The following is an 18,478-nucleotide window of genomic DNA, read 5'->3' on the forward strand; positions in this document are numbered from 1 at the left end:
TGTGTGGTATCCAATGCAAAGTTTGTCGTGTCGGGTATCTTCGGAAGGCTCATGATGTACTGAGCATTGTTGTTATAATGATATTATAGTAATTGTCGTTACAGTAATTTTATAGTAATGTTATAGGTTATAATTTCATGTATATAGTTATGAGGCTGAAAATGTGTCCCAGGCAAAAACTCTCTAAGAGCAGAGGCGCAGTTCACATCTCATCAAGGCATGTATGGGACAAACTCAGCCCAGCCTCACAGGAACAAAGGACACTGGCCTAGAGAGCAACAAAGGCTCTGTTGGACTCTCTCTTCCTTTGGTCAGTTTGGGAGTGTGATGAGGTAATGCTCACCTGAATCTGAAGTGGGGGGGAGGGCAAAGCCAAGAGGGAAGAAAGGACATGCTAAAAGGGAGAGACATTTGCCATGATCTCTCTCTTCCACCTACATCTACAGACACCACCACCAAGCAGCTGAAGCGCTGATCAAAGGGGAGAGCCTGGCTGAAGGGCAACCAGCTAGGCTGTGGTGAGACACATCTAAGTTTGTAAGGGCATTGAAAGTGTTAAGATCAGCTTAGAATGTGTTTTGCTTTTATTTCATTTGACCAAACCGACTTGTTATGCTTTGACTTATAATCAGTTAAAAATCTATCTTTTTAGTTAATAAATTTGTATGTTTATTCTACCTGAAGCAGTGTGTTTGGTTTGAAGTGTGTCAGAGACTCCACTTGGGATAACAGGCCTGGTACATATCAATTTCTTTGTTAAACTGACAAACTCATATAAGCTTGCAGCGTCCAGAGGGCATAACTGGACACTGCAAGATCGAAGTTCCTAGGGTTGTGTCTGGGATCGGCGCTATTGTCTAGTTTTGTTCAGTTGCACAATCCAAGGAGCAGTTTACATGCCAGAGGCTCTGCGTGAACAGCCCAGGAGTGTGGGTTCTCATAGCAAAGCAGGGTAAGGCTGGCTCCCAGAGTTGAGGATTGGAGTGACCTAGCAGATAACTGGTCCAGATAATACCAGAAGGGAATGTCACAGGGGTCTGTCTTTCAGTAATGGGGCAGTGCATCTCAGTGGCAGGGTCTGTCTGTCATGGGGGGCAATGCAGGCTGGGGGATGGGGGGGTCTACTCTCAGCAGGGGGGCAGTGCAGGCGGGTGGGGTCTGTCTCTTAGCAAGGGGGGCAGTACAGGCAGTGGGGGTCTGTCTTTCACCAGGGAGGCAGTGCAGGTTGAGGGTGAGTTCAGGCTGGGGATGTCTGTCTCTCAGCAAGGGGGCAGTGCAGGCTGGGGGCCTGGAGGTCTGTCTGTCAGCACGGGGGGGGGGGGGCAGTGCAGCCCGTAGCATCTGTCTTTCAGCGGCGGGGGGGGGGGGGAATGCAGGGGGCAGTGCAGGCCGGAGGGTCTGTCTCTCAGTGTGTGTGTAATGCGGGGGGGGGGTTGTCTGTCTCTCAGCAGGGGGGCAGGGGACAGTGCAGGCTGTGGGATCTGTCTCTCAGCGGAGGGAGGGGCGGGGGGGAGTGCAGGCCGTGGGATCTGCCTCTCAGCAGAGGGGGGGCAGCAGTGCAGGACAGGGGGGGTTGTCTCTCAGTGCGGGGTTAGTTCAGGCCAGGGAGGGGGATCTGTCTCTCAGTGGAAGGTTAGTTCAGGCCGGGGAGGGGGTCTGTCTCTCAGTGGGGGGTTAGTTCGGGCTGGGGAGGGGTCTGTCTCTCAGTGGGGGGTTAGTTCGGGCCAGGGAGGGGGTCTGTCTCTCAGTGGGGGGTTAGTTCAGGCCAGGGAGGGGAGTCTGTCTCCCAGTGGGGGGTTAGTTCGGGCTGGGGAAGGGGTCTGTCTCTCAGTGGGGGGTTAGTTCAGGCCAGGGAGGGGGGTCTGTCTCTCAGTGGGGGGTTAGTTCGGGCTGGGGAAGGGGTCTGTCTCTCAGTGGGGGGGTTAGTTCAGGCCAGGGAGGGGGGGTCTGTCTCTCAGTGGGGGATTAGTTCAGGCCGGGGAGGGGGTCTGTCTCTCAGTGGGGGGTTAGTTCAGGCTGGGGAGGGGGTCTGTCTCTCAGTGGGGGGTTAGTTCGGGTTGGGGAGGGGTCTGTCTCTCAGTGGGGGGTTAGTTCAGGCCGGGGAGGGGGTCTGTCTCTCAGTGGGGGGTTAGTTCAGGCCAGGGAGGGGAGTCTGTCTCTCAGTGGGGGGTTAGTTTGGGCTGGGGAAGGGGTCTGTCTCTCAGTGGGGGGTTAGTTCAGACCGGAGGGGGGTCTGTCTCTCAGTGGGGGGTTAGTTCAGGCTGGGGAGGGGGTCTGTCTCTCAGTGGGGGGTTAGTTCAGGCCAGGGAGGGGGGTCTGTCTCTCAGTGGGGGGTTAGTTCAGGCTGGGGAAGGGGTCTGTCTCTCAGTGGGGGGTTAGTTCAGGCCAGGGAGGGGGGTCTCTCTCTCAGTGGGGGGTTAGTTCAGGCCAGGGAGGGGGGTCTGTCTCTCAGTGGGGGGTTAGTTCAGGCTGGGGAAGGGGTCTGTCTCTCAGTGGGGGGTTAGTTCAGGCCAGGGAGGGGGGTCTCTCTCTCAGTGGGGGGTTAGTTCAGGCCGGGGAGGGGGGTCTGTCTCTCAGTGGGGGGTTAGTTCAGACCGGAGGGGGGTCTGTCTATCAGTGGGGGGTTAGTTCAGGCCGGGGAGGGGGGTCTGTCTCTCAGTGGGGGGTTAGTTCAGGCCAGGGAGGGGGTCTGTCTCTCAGTGGGGGGTTAGTTCAGGCTGGGGAGGGGGGGTCTGTCTCTCAGTGGGGGGTTAGTTCAGGCCGGGGAGGGGGTCTGTCTCTCAGTGGGGGGTTAGTTCAGGCCGGGGAGGGGGGGTCTGTCTCTCAGTGGGGGGTTAGTTCAGGCTGGGGAGGGGGGGTCTGTCTCTCAGTGGGGGGTTAGTTCAGGCTGGGGAGGGGGGGTCTGTCTCTCAGTGGGAGGTTAGTTCAGGCCGGGGAGGGGGTCTGTCTCTCAGTGGGGGGTTAGTTCAGGCTGGGGAGGGGGGGTCTGTCTCTCAGTGGGAGGTTAGTTCAGGCCGGGGAGGGGGTCTGTCTCTCAGTGGGGGGTTAGTTCAGGCCGGGGAGGGGGGTCTGTCTCTCAGTGGGGGGTTAGTTCAGGCCAGGGAGGGGGTCTGTCTCTCAGTGGGGGGTTAGTTCAGGCTGGGGAGGGGGGGGTCTGTCTCTCAGTGGGGGGTTAGTTCAGGCCGGGGAGGGGGTCTGTCTCTCAGTGGGGGGTTAGTTCAGGCCGGGGAGGGGGGGTCTGTCTCTCAGTGGGGGGTTAGTTCAGGCTGGGGAGGGGGGGTCTGTCTCTCAGTGGGGGGTTAGTTCAGGCTGGGGAGGGGGGGTCTGTCTCTCAGTGGGAGGTTAGTTCAGGCCGGGGAGGGGGTCTGTCTCTCAGTGGGGGGTTAGTTCAGGCTGGGGAGGGGGGGTCTGTCTCTCAGTGGGAGGTTAGTTCAGGCCGGGGAGGGGGTCTGTCTCTCAGTGGGGGGTTAGTTCAGGCTGGGGAGGGGGGGTCTGTCTCTCAGTGGGGGGTTAGTTCAGGCTGGGGAGGGGGGGTCTGTCTCTCAGTGGGAGGTTAGTTCAGGCCGGGGAGGGGGTCTGTCTCTCAGTGGGGGGTTAGTTCAGGCTGGGGAGGGGGGGTCTGTCTCTCAGTGGGAGGTTAGTTCAGGCCGGGGAGGGGGTCTGTCTCTCAGTGGGGGGTTAGTTCAGGCTGGGGAGGGGGGGTCTGTCTCTCAGTGGGGGGTTAGTTCAGGCTGGGGAGGGGGTCTGTCTCTCAGTGGGGGGTTAGTTCAGGCTGGGGAGGGGTCTGTCTCTCAGTGGGGGGTTAGTTCAGGCTGGGGAGGGAGGGTCTGTCTCTCAGTGGGAGGTTAGTTCAGGCCGGGGAGGGGGTCTGTCTCTCAGTGGGGGGTTAGTTCAGGCTGGGGAGGGGGGGTCTGTCTCTCAGTGGGAGGTTAGTTCAGGCCGGGGAGGGGGTCTGTCTCTCAGTGGGGGGTTAGTTCAGGCTGGGGAGGGGGGGTCTGTCTCTCAGTGGGGGGTTAGTTCAGGCTGGGGAGGGGTCTGTCTCTCAGTGGGGGGTTAGTTCGGGCTGGGGAGGGGTCTGTCTCTCAGTGGGGGGTTAGTTCAGGCTGGGGAGGGGTCTGTCTCTCAGTGGGGGGTTAGTTCGGGCTGGGGAGGGGTCTGTCTCTCAGTGGGGGGGTTAGTTCAGGCTGGGGAGGGGTCTGTCTCTCAGTGGGGGGTTAGTTCAGGCTGGGGAGGGGGGGTCTGTCTCTCAGTGGGGGGTTAGTTCGGGCTGGGGAGGGGTCTGTCTCTCAGTGGGGGGTTAGTTCGGGCTGGGGAGGGGTCTGTCTCTCAGTGGGGCTCTTTGGTAGGTAGGTACCAGGCGAGGCTGTCAGTGTGGGGTGCAGGGCCCTGCCTGCCCCACGCTGGAGGGGGAGCTGGCTCTGCCCCCAAAGCACCTGGCTGGGCAGCTCCCCTACCAGCTGCCGTACAGCCCCCACCAGCTCGGCCAGGCTGCCAGCGATGGCTCCCAGCTGGCGACGCTCCTGCCGCTGGGTATGGACGAGGGCGTGCAAGTCCCCCCGCAGCTCCCGCACCACCTGGATCAGCTCCTGCAGCTGGGGAGATTTGTAGCCTGGCTCCTGGCAATCCCCCTTCCCCCTGACTGCCCCCCGCCCTGCAGCCGGTAAGGGGGCTCTTGTCTCCCACACCATAGTCACTGCCCCCTGGGCAGGGGGTGGAGCAGGGGTGGTGGTGGCCTGAGGGGTGGTGGTGTGGAGAGCAGTGGCCAGGGATGGGAGGGCCAGGGTTGAGGGCATGGTTGGGGGGAAGGCCGTGGGTGGGAGGGCGCGGGTGGCAGGGTGTGGCATCTCCAGGACAGGTCCCTGAGGCTGGCCTGGCGTGGTGGCAGCATCTGTGGGATGGGACACAAGAAGCCACCTGTAAAGCTCCATGCTGGACAGACACGCCCCCCTCCCCCCCCCACGCCACTATGTGGTCTGGCCACCAGCCACTCACCCACTGACAACAGCCTTGTCTGCTACTGCACAGGCCAAGGCAGCTCTGGGAGGGGAGTGGGATTTAATGGTTAGAGCTGGGGGAGGGGGAGCTGGGAGCCAGGACTCCTGGGTTCTATCCCAGCTTTGCGAGGGGAGTGGGGTCTAGTGGGTTAGAGCAGAAGGGCTGGGAGCCAGGAGTCCTGGGTTCTATCCCAGCTCTGGGAAGGGGCATGAGGCACAGTGGGTTAGGGTGAGAGAGGACATGCTGGCCAGGACTTCAGGGTTTTCTCCCCAGCTTAGGCACTGTCTCACTTCAGAGTCCATGCCTCAGTTTATCCACCTACAAAGGTGGATAATGGTATTTTCCCCTGTGTAAAGGCCTGGGGATCCCAGAACTGGGACGATATTGGGTGGAAAGAAAAGGAGTACTTGTGGCACCTCAGAGACTAACCAATTTTGGCACCTTAGAGACTAACACGGCTGTTACTCTGAAACCTGTCATTATGCAAGGCACTGCATTTAGCCGTATGGAGTGGAATATTTTTATAAATTGGTTAGTCTCTAAGGTGCCACAAGTACTCCTTTTCTTTTTGCGAATACAGACTAACACGGCTGTTACTCTGAAACCTGATATTGGGTCGGTGTCATGGCGGAGAAGGATGGGTTATTGGAGGGCCGGGTCTGGCCTGGCCAGTCTAGGGAGGATGCTATCGCCCCAGGAGGACCTAGTAGAATCCCCCTGACACACATACATGGTGACATTTCCAGTCAGCCTTGGTGTCTAGATGCTGTCCACACACCCTCTGGCCCAGGCCTTTGGACCCCCCCCTTCCTGGGACCAGTGCCCCCAGACCCCTACCTGTCTGTGCAGCTGGGGTGCCTGGAAGCCAGGGCGCTCCAGGTGTCTTGGCACAACCTGTCCCATTAATTGCTGGGCTGGCATACTGCGTCCGAGTACCAGGAGGCTCGCCTTGGGGCTTGGAGGGAAAGGCCAGGCCCATCCGGGAGCTGTGGGTCTCGTCCCGAGGCTGGGTGGTTGTGGGGTCGGAGGGAGCCGGGCCCATCTGGGCGCTGTGGGTCTTGTCCCGAGGCTGGGTGGTTGTGGGGTTGGAGGGAGCCGGGCCCATCCAGGTGCTGTGGGTCTGGCTAGGAAGCTGGGTGGTTGTGGGGTTGGAGGGAGCTGGGCCCATCCGGGCGATGTGGGTCTCATCCTGAGGCTGGGTGGTTGTGGGGTTGGAGGGAGCCGGGCCCATCTGGGCACTGTGGGTTTCGTCCCAAGGCTGGGTGGTTGTGGGGTCGGAGGGAGCCGGGCCCATCCAGCTGCTGTGGGTCTCGCTAGGAAGCTGAGAGGTTGTGGGGTCGGAGAGAGCTGGACCCATCCAGGCACTGTGGGTCTCGTCCTGAGGCTGGGTGGTTGTGGGGTCGGAGGGAGCTGGGCCCATCCGGGCGCTGTGGGTCTCGTCCTGAGGCTGGGTGGTTGTGGGGTCGGAGGGAGCTGGGCCCATCCGGGCGCTGTGGGTCTCGTCCTGAGGCTGGGTGGTTGTGGAGTCAGAGGGAGCTGGGCCCATCCAGGCATTGTGGGTCTCGTCCTGAGGCTGGGTGGTTGTGGGGTCGGAGGGAGCTGGGCCCATCCGGGCGCTGTGGGTCTCGTCCCGAGGCTGGGTGGTTGTGGGGTCGGAGGGAGCCGGGCCCATCCAGGTGCTGTGGGTCTGGCTAGGAAGCTGAGTGGTTGTGGGGTCGGAGGGAGCCGGGCCCATCTGGGCACTGTGGGTCTCGTCCCGAGGCTGGGTGGTTGTGGGGTTGGAGGGAGCTGGGCCCATCCGGGCGCTGTGGGTCTCGTCCCGAGACTGGGTGGTTGTGGGGTCCGAGGGAGCTGGTCTCATCCGGGAGCTGTGGGTCTCATCCTGAGGCTGGGTGGTTGTGGGGTCGGAGGGAGCTGGGCTCATCCAGGTGCTGTGGGTCTGGCTAGGAAGCTGAGTGGTTGTAGGGTCGGAGGGAGCTGGGCCCATCCAGGCGCTGAGGGTCTGGCTAGGAAGCTGGGTGGTTGTGTCGGAGGGGGAGGTGGGGGCCAGGCCTGGCCAGGTGCTGTGGGCCATGTTCAGAGACTGGGTGGTTGCCGGGATGGGGATGCTTGGGTCTGTTTGGGCTCTGTGGGTCATTGTGAGGATACGGGTGGTAGTAGGGGAGGCCAGGCCCATCTGGGTGCTGTGGAGGTGGCTGGAAAGGGGGGTGGTTGTGGGGATGGGGGAGGCTAGGCTGATCCAGGTGCTGTGGGGCTGGCTGGGAGGGTGCATGGTTTTGGGGATGGGGGTAGGGGAGGCCAGGTACATCTGGGTGCTGTGGGGCTGGCCAGGAGGGTGGGTGGTTGTGGAGGTGGGGGTAGAGGAGGCTGGGCCGGTCCAGGTGCTGTGAGGCTGGCTGGGAGGAGGGGTGGGGTTAGGGTAGGCTGGGCTGGTCCAGGCACTCTGGGGCTGGCCGGGTGTGGGGGTGGGGGTGGCTGGGCGGGTCCAGGCGCTGTGGGGCTGGCCGGGAGTCGGGGTGGCTGGGCGGGTCCAGGCGCTGTGGGGCTGGCCGGGAGTGGGAGTGGGGGTGGCTGGGCGGGTCCAGGCGCTGTGGGGCTGGCCGGGAGTGCGGGTGGGGGTGGCTGGGCGGGTCCAGGCGCTGTGGGGCTGGCCGGGAGTGCGGGTGGGGGTGGCTGGGCGGGTCCAGGCGCTGTGGGGCTGGCCGGGAGTGCGGGTGGGGGTGGCTGGGCGGGTCCAGGCGCTGTGGGGCTGGCCGGGAGTGGGGGTGGCTGGGCGGGTCCAGGCGCTGTGGGGCTGGCCGGGAGTGGGAGTGGGGGTGGCTGGGCGGGTCCAGGCGCTGTGGGGCTGGCCGGGAGTGGGAGTGGGGGTGGCTGGGCGGGTCCAGGCGCTGTGGGGCTGACCGGGAGTGCGGGTGGGGGTGGCTGGGCGGGTCCAGGCGCTGTGGGGCTGGCCGGGAGTGCGGGTGGGGGTGGCTGGGCGGGTCCAGGCGCTGTGGGGCTGGCCGGGAGTGCGGGTGGGGGTGGCTGGGCGGGTCCAGGCGCTGTGGGGCTGGCCGGGAGTGCGGGTGGGGGTGGCTGGGCGGGTCCAGGCGCTGTGGGGCTGGCCGGGAGTGGGAGTGGGGGTGGCTGGGCGGGTCCAGGCGCTGTGGGGCTGGCCAGGAGTGGGGGTGGCTGGGCTGGTCCAGGCGCTGTGGGGCTGGCCGGGAGTGGGGGTGGCTGGGCGGGTCCACGCGCTGTGGGGCTGGCCGGGAGTGGGAGTGGGGGTGGCTGGGCGGGTCCAGGCGCTGTGGGGCTGGTCGGGAGTGGGAGTGGGGGTGGCTGGGCGGGTCCAGGCGCTGTGGGGCTGGCCGGGAGTGGGAGTGGGGGTGGCTGGGCGGGTCCAGGCGCTGTGGGGCTGGCCGGGAGTGGGGGTGGCTGGGCTGGTCCAGGCGCTCTGGGGCTGGCTGGAAGGGTGGGCTGCGGAGGCCACAGTCGTCAGAGTGCTATCCCCAGGCCGGCGTGGGGGACGAGGCACGTTGGGGTCAGTCTGGGCCCCAGCGTGGGTCCCGAGGGTGGGGGTGGCAGCAGGAGCTCGGTGCCGGATGGCGTCTATGTAAGGAAGGGGACAGACACATGGACGCAGGTTTCCAGAGCGCTCTGGGGACGGCTGGGTCTTTCCAGCCCTGCCCCGCCCCAGTGCCCAACGGGCTCCATCCCACGACACCTTCCAGCCCGGCCCACTGTGTCCTGCACCGCCTGGCAGGGGCAGAACGCACTGACCCTCCCTGGCATTTTGCCAGGACGCCAGGGTTCATACCCTGCCCCACTGACTGTCACAACCAACAGGCCCCCTTCAACACCTCCCCCGATGACCACTGTCCTACACCACGGCCCAACTGGCACCCCCTGGGCATCGGGGCCAGCACAGACAGCTGGGGACAGCGCCCCCTACGGAGCCCCCCGCTCCCAGCAGCACAGAACCCCTAGCGCTACCTTGGGCATCGGGGCCAGCACAGACACCCTCTCCCATAGACCCCGAGGGCAGGCCCTGGCCACAGCACGCCGCACAGTGACACTGGTACCTGTGCGTGTCTCCAATGTTTTGGGGTGGGGCCGCCGGTTCTTCGGGACGGGGTGCTGCGCCCCCAGGGCTCCATGCCATTCAGGATGGAGCCCATCCCTGGGGCTGCTCACCCCCATGGCAGCATGCGTCACAGCCTGGCTGTGGGGACAAAGCCGCAGAGCTGGAAGGCGGGTAATGTTCCCCATGCAGAACCCCCCCACCCTGATTGCCCTTCCAGCTGCAGCTCCAGGGGCTGGGTCCGGATGGTGGGTTTCCCCAGAGATGTGCATAGACACCAGGCCGGCACCGGCGCAGCGAGCCACTCGCTGGGCCCTGCCAGCTCCACAGGGTGGGAGACAGAGAACAGGGCCCTGCTGCTCCAGCCAATGGAGACTCCCCTCCTCTGCCTGCAGTGCAGGGCCTCTGAACTGTGCTGCCAATTGCCTCCTGCTCCCCACACCGTACAGCCCAGCCCCAGCTCAGTCTGCTCAGCCTTACCCGACACTGCCCAGCCTACCCGGATGCTTCCCCAGCTCAGTCTGCCCACCCCGGCGCTGCCCCAGCTCAGTGTGCCCAGCCCTACTCCCACACCACCCACCCAAACCCATCCCTGCCCCAGCTCAATCTGCCCAGCCAGGCCCCACACCACCCATCCCACCCCGGCGCTGACCCAGCTCAGTCTGCCCAGCCAGGCCCCACACTACCCACCCAAACCCAGCCCTACCCCAGCTCCGTCTGCCCAGCCAGGCCCCACACCACCCACCCAAACCCATCCCTGCCCCAGCTCAGTCTGCCCAGCCAGGCCCCACACCACCCACCCAAACCCAGCCCTGCCCCAGCTCAGTCTGCCCAGCCCGGCCCCACACCACCCAGCCCACCCTGACGCTGCCCCAGCTCAGTGTGCCCAGCCCTACCCCCCACCATCCACCCAAACCTAGCCCTGCCCCAGCTCAGTCTGCCCAGCCCTACCCCCACACCACCCACCCAAACCCATCCCTGCCCCAGCTCAGTCTGCCCAGCCAGGCCCCACACCACCCATCCCACCCTGGCGCTGACCCAGCTCAGTCTGCTCAGCCAGGCCCCACACCACCCAGCCCAGCCTGGCGCTGACCCAGCTCAGTCTGCCCAACCCAGCCCCGCACCACCCACCCAAACCCAGCCCTGCCCCAGCTCAGTCTGCCCAGCCCAGCCCCACACCACCCAGCCCAGCCCGGCGCTGACCCAGCTCAGTCTGCCCAACCCTGCGCCGCACCGCCCACCCAAACCCAGCCCTGCCTCAGCTCAGTCTGCCCAGCCCGGCCCCACACCACCCACCAAACCCATCCCTGCCCCAGCTCAGTCTGCCCAGCCCGGCCCCACACTGCCCAGAGCAGCACTAAGATCCATGGCCCTGTATTTGAAAGGCTGAAATAAACTGAGCTATAGAAAGTTAAAGTCACTTGTAAATCCCCTGTTAACAAGAACATAAGAACGGCCACTGGGTCAACTCAACGGTCCATCTAACACACCCATTGCACAACACACTGCCCCACACCACCCAGCGCAGCACTAACACTATCTGTCTATCCCCACACACCCCCCATCTACCCATCCCCGTACACCCCCTCTATCTCTCTATCCATCCCCATACACCCCCTCTATCTCTCTATCCCCATACACCCCCCATCTATCCATCCCCATACACCCCCTCTATCTATCTCTCTATCTACCCCATACACCCCCCTATCTGTCTATCCACATACACCCCCATCTATCCATCCCCGTACACCCCCTCTATCTCTCTATCCATCCCCATACACCCCCTCTATCTCTCTATCCATCCCCATACACCCCCCTATCTGTCTATCCACATACACCTCCCATCTATCCATCCCTGTACACCCCCTCTATCTCTCTATCTACCCCATACACCCCCTCTATCTCTCTATCCCCATACACCCCCCATCTATCCATCCCCATACACCCCCCATCTATCCATCTCCATACACCCCCTCTATCTCTCTATCTACCCCATACACCCCCCTATCTGTCTATCCACATACACCCCCTCTATCTCTCTATCTACCCCATACACCCCCCTATCTGTCTATCCACATACACCCCCATCTATCCATCCCCATACACCCCCTCTATCTCTCTATCCACATACACCCCCCATCTATCCATCCCCATACACCCCCTCTATCTCTCTATCTACCCCATACACCCCCCTATCTGTCTATCCCCATACACCCCCTCTATCTCTCTATCCATCCCCATACACCCCCCTATCGGTCTATCCACATACACCCCCTCTATCTCTCTATCCATCCCCGTACACCCCCTCTATCTCTCTATCTACCCCATACACCCCCCTATCTGTCTATCCACATACACCCCCTCTATCTCTCTATCCATCCCCATACACCCCCTCTATCTGTCTATCCACATATACCCCCCATCTACATCCCCGTACACCCCCTCTATCTCTCTGTCTACCCCATTCACCTCCTCTGTCTATCCACATACACCCCCATCTACCCATCCCCGTACACCCCCTCTATCTCTCTATCTACCCCATTCACCTCCTCTATCTCTCTATCCCCATCCACCCCCCATCTATCCATCCCCGTACACCCCCTCTATCTCTCTATTTACCCCATATACCCCCTCTATCTATCTATCTATCTATCTATCTGTCTGTCTATCTATCCCCTTTGTAGCCTATGTTAATTACAAATTAGGGTTTGGCCTAACCCTTTCCCCAAGCTCCTACTCCTATCCTGCCTCTTCCCGCCCCCACTCCACCCCTGCCCCGTCTCTTCCAGCCCAGTTCCCCCCCTTCCTCCCCACCCAGCGTTTCCTGTCCCGCTCCTCCCCCTTCCTCCCAGTGCCTCCTGCACACGTGGAACAGCTGAGTGCAGGAGGGAGGGGGAGGAGTTGATCCGTGGGGCCGCCAGCAGCAGATAGGGCGGGAGCTGGTTGTGGTGGGTGCTAAGCACCCACTAACATTTTTTCATGGGTTCTCCAGCTCTGGAGCACCCATGGAGCTGGTGCCTATGAAAGAAACAGTTTTGCTGAATAGCAGTTAACATCCAAAGGGCACCGCTCGGTTCACTTCACTCTGCTGTCCGTGGTACACCCATCAATCTTTGGTGCGAGTATAACTGCTGTGCTGCCTACGTGGCAATCATTGAAAAGGAAAATGATTAGTTAAGCGAAGCTTGGTTTTATCCCTCCAAGTGCTGCACTGTGGCCTTTCACTGACCACGGCTTGTCAGCGCTCCAGAGGCTCGACCCTGAAAGCTAAGCTGGGTTTCATCGCACCTTTATCCTTCACAACTTCATATTAATAGCAACTGGGAACATTTCAATGTAAAGGTTGCAGAAGGTTGCATCTGACACACTAACCCTCAGTCCCCATACACCCCATCTGTCCAGCCGTCCGTCCCCATGTGCACACCCCGATAAAACCACCGCTCCCCCACTCTGCCCTCTCCACCCCTCATCTCACAGCACTTTACAAGGGAGGTGGGTAGCCACTGCCTAGCCCCAGCCCATGGGGAAGGGGGCTGGGAGATAGGACAGGCAGAGGACTGGGGGGCAGAGGGGCAGAGCAAGGATGAGGGCCTAACCCAGCCTGGTTCTTTGCCCTGGGGCTGGTTGGTGGCCCCTGGGGGCTCAGGCCCAGCCCAAGAGGGTGTCACCCACAGCACTAGCTGGCCCCTGGCTCGTCGCTTTGACAGTGAGGCCAGCGCCGTTCGAGCTGCAGGCGTCCCCTATGGGGGGAGGGGGGCAGGGAGGGTCTCCCAGGCAGAAGTGCTGGGGAGATCTGGACAGACAGCAGTGGAAAAAACAGGTGCTCTGCTGGGCGGAGCGCTCGGAGCCAGGGCAGGATGGGTACAGCGAGGATGGCTGGGCAGCTCGAGCTGCAGGTTCCCAGACTGACCTGCGGGTCCAGCAGTGGGCAGCTCTGGCTCTCCTGAGGGCGGGGGGCCCCGCGAGGTCCCCTCTGGCTGGGTGGCCTCCCGGGGGCTGGTGACCTCCAGCAAAGACAACGGCTTCCACTTCCCTGGAATACAGAGCAGCTGGCTTAGCACCCCCCACCAGCCAGGACCCCCCTCACCCACCGCCAGCCAGGACCTCCTGCCAGCCGGACCCCCCTCATCCCCCGCCAGCCAGACCCCCTCACCCTCCACCAGCTAGGACCCCCTGCCACCGGACCCCCCTTACCCTCCACCAGCCAGACCCCCTCACCCCCCGCCAGCCAGGACCCCCCTCACCCCACGCCAGCCAGGACCCCACGCCAGCCAGGACCTCCCTCACACCCCACCAGCCGGACCTGCCCCAGGCACATGGGAAACAGGAGCCCAGCCAGCAGCAGAGGGACAGCCTGGCAGCGGGGAGTACAGGGCTGGTTGGACTGCAGGGGTAGAATGAGGGGCATATGGGGGGCTGAGGGCTGGCTGGGCGGGTGGAGCGGGATGGGGGGCAGATGGGGAGCTGTGGGCTGGCTGGACTGCAGGGGTGGAATGAGGGGCATATGGGGGGCTGAGAGCTGGCTGGGCAGGTGGGGCGGGATGGGGAGCAGATGGGGAGCTGTGGGCTGGCTGGACTGGAGGGGGGACTGGAGGGGCTGATGGGAGGCTGAGGGCTGGCTGGGCAGGTGAAGTTTGGGGCAAATGAGGGGCTGGGAGCTGGCTGGGCGGGTGAGGGCAGGATGGGGCCGGACTAAGGGCTAGTGTGCCAAGGCAGGAGTTGCCAGGACTATGTTTCTGATGGGCAGGCATGGCAGTGCCTTACTGGGCTAGGGAGGGCTGCCAGGGGCAGGGAGGGAAGCTGCTCTGGGGCAGAGCAGGTTGAGAGGACACCACGGTGGCACGGTTCCTTCAAGAGAGTCCTGGCTTGGCCACTCTGGACAACGTCCTGCTACCCTAAGGCCTGCCCCACGCCAGGTGTCACTGTCAATCCCGGCTGAGGTGCAGGAATCCCTGCAGGGCGGCCCAGGAATCCCTGCAGGGCGGCCCAGGCTCTCCCAGGAGTCTCTCAGCTGGACGCCCTGGGCAGAGCTCGCCAGGTGGAGCAGAAGGGCTGGACCCCAGAGGTTCAGTCTCGGAGGCGGTGAGGCTGGTGTGGCTGATCCTGGAGGAAGATTGGGACCCCTTGGGGTCTAGCACACTGATGGGTTCCTTCAAGGGACTGTCTAATGCAGGATCCTGAGGATCAGGGACAGATGGGTTGGGAGCTAGCAGGGGGATGGCTTTGGGTTGGGATGGGGCAGGTTGGAGGCTGGACTAGGGAGTGGGTTGGTGACTGGCTGGCCCGGAACAGGGGGCTGGCTGGGGAGGGTAGTCCCACTGCTCACTCACCTGGTTGCACTGCCTGTGGGGATACCTGGGCTGGTGCCTGTGTCTCCTCCCGTGCCGCTGAAGGGGGCCGGGGCCGGGGCCGGGGCCGGGGCCGGGGCCGGGGCTTCTGCGTCCGTGACTTCTGCGTCCGTGGCTTCTGCATTCGTGGCTTCTGCATTCGTGGCTGTGGGGCCATGGGCTTGGCAAAGCGCTGCCTCACATGGGCCAATTCGTCTGTGAAAGAGATGGAGGAGTGTGACAAAGCGGGACTGTTCTTAATGTTTCCTCCGAATATTGTGGGAGTGCCTCAGTTTCCCCTATGCAGTTCTTAAGTATCTAGGTGGTGGGGTAAGGGTGTATGATGATTGCAGAGCCCTAGAGGGCAGGTGTGTGCAGGGGTCTGGACACAGAGAATGGCCGACACCCTGTTTCCTGGATGCTGATGGCCTGGGCCCTATCCCCCTGCAAGGTGAGAGCTAAAGGGTTGGAGAACAAAGGAATCCGGTGACCTCCTGGCCCGGGAAAGGGACAAAGCCCAGAGGAGGAGGGGCTGGAGAGAGTTTCAGTTTGGGGCTGGCTGGGGACATGGAGTGAAGTACAGACGTGGTTGTCTGGCTCACTGCCCCCCAAAATGGACCCAGCTGAGGGGTCCTGTTCTCTGCACCTACATGCTCTGTGTTAGACCATGTTCCTGTCATCTAATAAACCTTCTGTTTTACTGGCTGGCTGAGAGTCACGTCTGACTGCGGAGCTGGGGTGCAGGACCCTCCGGCTTCCCCAAGACCCTGCCTGGGCGGACTCACTGTGGGAAGCTCACGGAGGAGCAGAGGATGCTGAATGCTCCGAGGTCAGACCCAGGAAGGTGGAAGTTGTGTGAGCTGTTTGCCCTGCAGACAGGCTGCTCGCAGAAAGGAGACTTCCCCAGAGTCCTGACTGACTTCATGGGGAGCAGTTCCAGAGCATCGCCCGGGGACTCCGTGACAAGGAGATCCTAGCAACCTGAGGGGGTTGGCACAAACACACTCCCAGAGATATACACACACTGTGCACGCTATACACAGACACACTGCATGGACACTGCAAATACACACTGCCCATGCACAATTAACACTGCACACACCTGCATACACAGACAGCACTGCGCACATGCACATTGCACACACACACTGCTGCACACACAGATTGTACACTGCAAGCACACGCATACACTGCACACACAAACCGCTGCACACACACACTGTATGCACACACACCCTGTATGCACACACAATGTACCCACACACTCCCCACTGCACATATGCACTGTATGCACACACACTGCATTGCACAAAAATGCACACTGCACACACACGCTGCATGCACATACACGTGCACACATTGTGCACATGCACACACAGCGCACACAGTAAGTTGTACAGAGGTTAAATGTGCCTGGAATAGCTTGGTAAGAGCTATATGCTCCCCTGTGCCTTTGATCAGGTGCTCTCCCTCTGTTCCCCTAGCGAGGGTACTGAAGAAGGTTGCGAGATGGCCCTGGCTCATCCCATCACTTGCCCACAATCCGTGGGCAAGCAGGATCTGACTGAGCTCTGCCCTATCCTCTAGTGACGCAAGATGCGAGGAACAGGCTGTATTTGCATAGACACCGCCTCCTTTGCCTAGGCACTCAGCAGACAGCTGCCTGGCCAAAGTGATCCATTTGGGCTGTTAAGGGTTAATAGTCTTGGATGCAGGGCACCTTATTGTTATCCTTATTGCAGGAGTAAAGGGCAGCAGACCTGTACTTAGCCTGCCCTGACTGAGAGGGTCTCCCTAATCTCCTCACTAAGCAGGCACAGAGATGCCAAACCCCAGGGAAAAGCAACAGGGGCCGGAATAGGGGTTTCTAGCTGGGGGTTAAAGCGTTTTAGCTACTGTTTGATGCTTCTCCAGGGTGTAAAGAGAGCCCTGAGTGGACACCATGGAGCGGCCTGGCTTCTGCTCAGCGCTCACTAGAGCAGGACCTGGGGATGAACCTTGGCGCGGGTGTCGGGACAGTGGGGTGGTGAAAGCACGGCAGAGGCTGCAGCAGTTAGGCTCCTCGCTGTCCAGTGAGATCCCTGCGGACGGGGCGTCAGACCACGGCATTGCAGCAAGCAGCAGTGACAGAGGTATTGCCCAACCCCCCTTCAGGAGCGGGAGCTGAACCCTGTGAATGCCCCCCAAATTCTGGGAGTTCGCCCACCTCAGACAACCAAGTGGGGTGCAGCGCAGGGGGAGGGGAGTGGCATACTAAAGGGACACTTGTCCATTGGACTTTCACACTGCAATGTGGGAAACTGAGGCAAAGGACACTGCCAGGCGGGTGTTTTACTTACTGATTGCTTATTTGGGAGTCACTGTTGTGGTGTCTTCTCAAATTAATGCTGGGTTCCTTTTGCCTTTTCTTAGAAGTTTTCTCTTCTATACTGTACGCAGACTCAGAGTTTGTGAGGGGGAAGCATTGCCTCTTGGAGGCACGTGGGGAGGTGGTAACTTTTCCCAGATTTCTGGGTGGGGGCTTGAACCAGTTCTGTTTTGTGGTGTTAAGAGGAACCCCTAGATATTGAACCTGGCTCTTGTCACTGCGACCACTAGCTGGCAGCGGGGTTACATACCTTTTAGACACATTGGCTAAGGAATTTCCATGAGCCCAGGAGTAAGAGATGCGATGGTTAAAGCAAATCTACATCCTGCTCAGTGACCAAGCAAGTCTGACAGCCACCTAGGAGCAGAGCTTCTCTCCCTCTGTCCAACTACAGAGACCCTCCAAGGTTCAACACACAGGGGGAGCCCCGGCTGCCAGGGGTAAGTCAAGCATTAGAGAGGAGTGTAAAAAAAACCCATCTAGGAAGAGCTCACTGTGCGCCCAGACAGCTGAACGGCCTCGCGAGCAAACTAGCTGAACTCCAGCGTACAGACACATATCTCACACCCAACTAGCCACTGTTCCTTTGTGTGCCTTACGAACCCCATCAACAGCTCTCCTTGAGCAAACCATTGGTTGTGTTCCTTCACACATTCTCAGGCCAGAGAACTGCCCCGAATGGATTCCTGTTTGCACTGCAGCAAAGTGCCTCTTGCTCTCCATTCAGTACAGGGACATCCAGGCTGGGCCCTGCATTCAGAGGCCCAATCCAGGGTTTTGTTTCTAGCTGGGCGTCCTGCTCTAGAAGTGCGATGGGGGTCCAGCCCAGGGAGGGGAAGGGAAGAATGCCAGATCTTGGCTCCTACCCAGGGTATAACTTTGGAATATTAAAAGAAACTGCTTAACGGAGGGATCCCAATGAACCGTCAGGCTAATTCTGATTTACATGAGAATGAACCAAACCCTCTGGCTCAGCGCAGCATGGAGAAAATGTGCCACAAACCAGCGCCATCTGCTGATGGAAGCAGCAGAGAAACGGAGAGAGTTAAAATCTGGGTGCCGGCAGGCGAGAGCCCAGTGCAAGAGACGAGAGATTCCGCCTGCACACACGTTACCTGTACACACCACACCAGCGTCCTCCGCATGCTGGCAGTCGTGCACGCCCCATGGTGCAGCCCGACACCGGCTCAGCGCCGACTCATTGCCCTGGCATCGCACGTTGTCCAGCCAGATGGGACCGCTGCCCTCACCAAAAAAGGCCCCCCTGGGAGCAGAGAGTGGGTTTCCGCAGCCGAGCTCCCGGCACACCACAGCCGCACCTGGCAACGCCCACATGTCATCACACACTGTGCCCCAGCGGCCCTGGTGGAAAACCTCCAGCCGCCCAGAGCAGGAACCAGCGCCATCCACCAGCCGCAGCACAGCACCCCCTGGGGAGAGAGCAGAGATCAGCCCCCTTGGGAAGAGAGCAGGGATCTGAGGGGGCAGTTTGTCTGGGGGTAGATAGCTCTGGGGAGAAGACTGCTCTGGGAGGTAGTTGGTCCTAGAAGGCTAGGTAGCTTTGGGAGGTAGGTAGTTTGGGGGGTGGGGAGGTAGTTCTTGGGGGGCTAGTTCTGGGAGGGGAAGAGCTCTGAAAGATAGTTGTTCCCAGGGAGGTAAATAGCTCTAAGGTAGGTAGTTTTGGGGGGGGGAAGGTAGCTCTGGGGGGTAGTTGGTCGAGGGGGTCAG

At 61.3% G+C, this 18,478-nt stretch overlaps 1 protein-coding gene across 1 annotated transcript in view; it reads right to left on the reverse strand.

Moving 5' to 3' along the window:
• Positions 1-4,013: 4,013 nt before the first annotated feature.
• The window catches only part of LOC125629389 (uncharacterized), a 29,700-nt gene continuing 15,235 nt past the window's right edge, over positions 4,014-18,478 (reverse strand). The window contains exons 6-10 of the mRNA XM_075122681.1: positions 17,866-18,180; positions 14,386-14,598; positions 12,966-13,088; positions 5,833-8,583; positions 4,014-4,888 (exon numbers count right to left, since the gene is read on the reverse strand). Coding sequence (XP_074978782.1) covers positions 4,287-4,888; positions 5,833-8,583; positions 12,966-13,088; positions 14,386-14,598; positions 17,866-18,180 — 4,004 coding nt within the window. The 3' untranslated portion in view covers positions 4,014-4,286. The remainder of the gene's footprint in view (positions 4,889-5,832; positions 8,584-12,965; positions 13,089-14,385; positions 14,599-17,865; positions 18,181-18,478) is intronic.

Source organism: Caretta caretta, chromosome 23, assembly GCF_965140235.1.
Source record: "Caretta caretta isolate rCarCar2 chromosome 23, rCarCar1.hap1, whole genome shotgun sequence".
Classification (NCBI taxonomy): Eukaryota; Metazoa; Chordata; order Testudines; family Cheloniidae; genus Caretta; species Caretta caretta.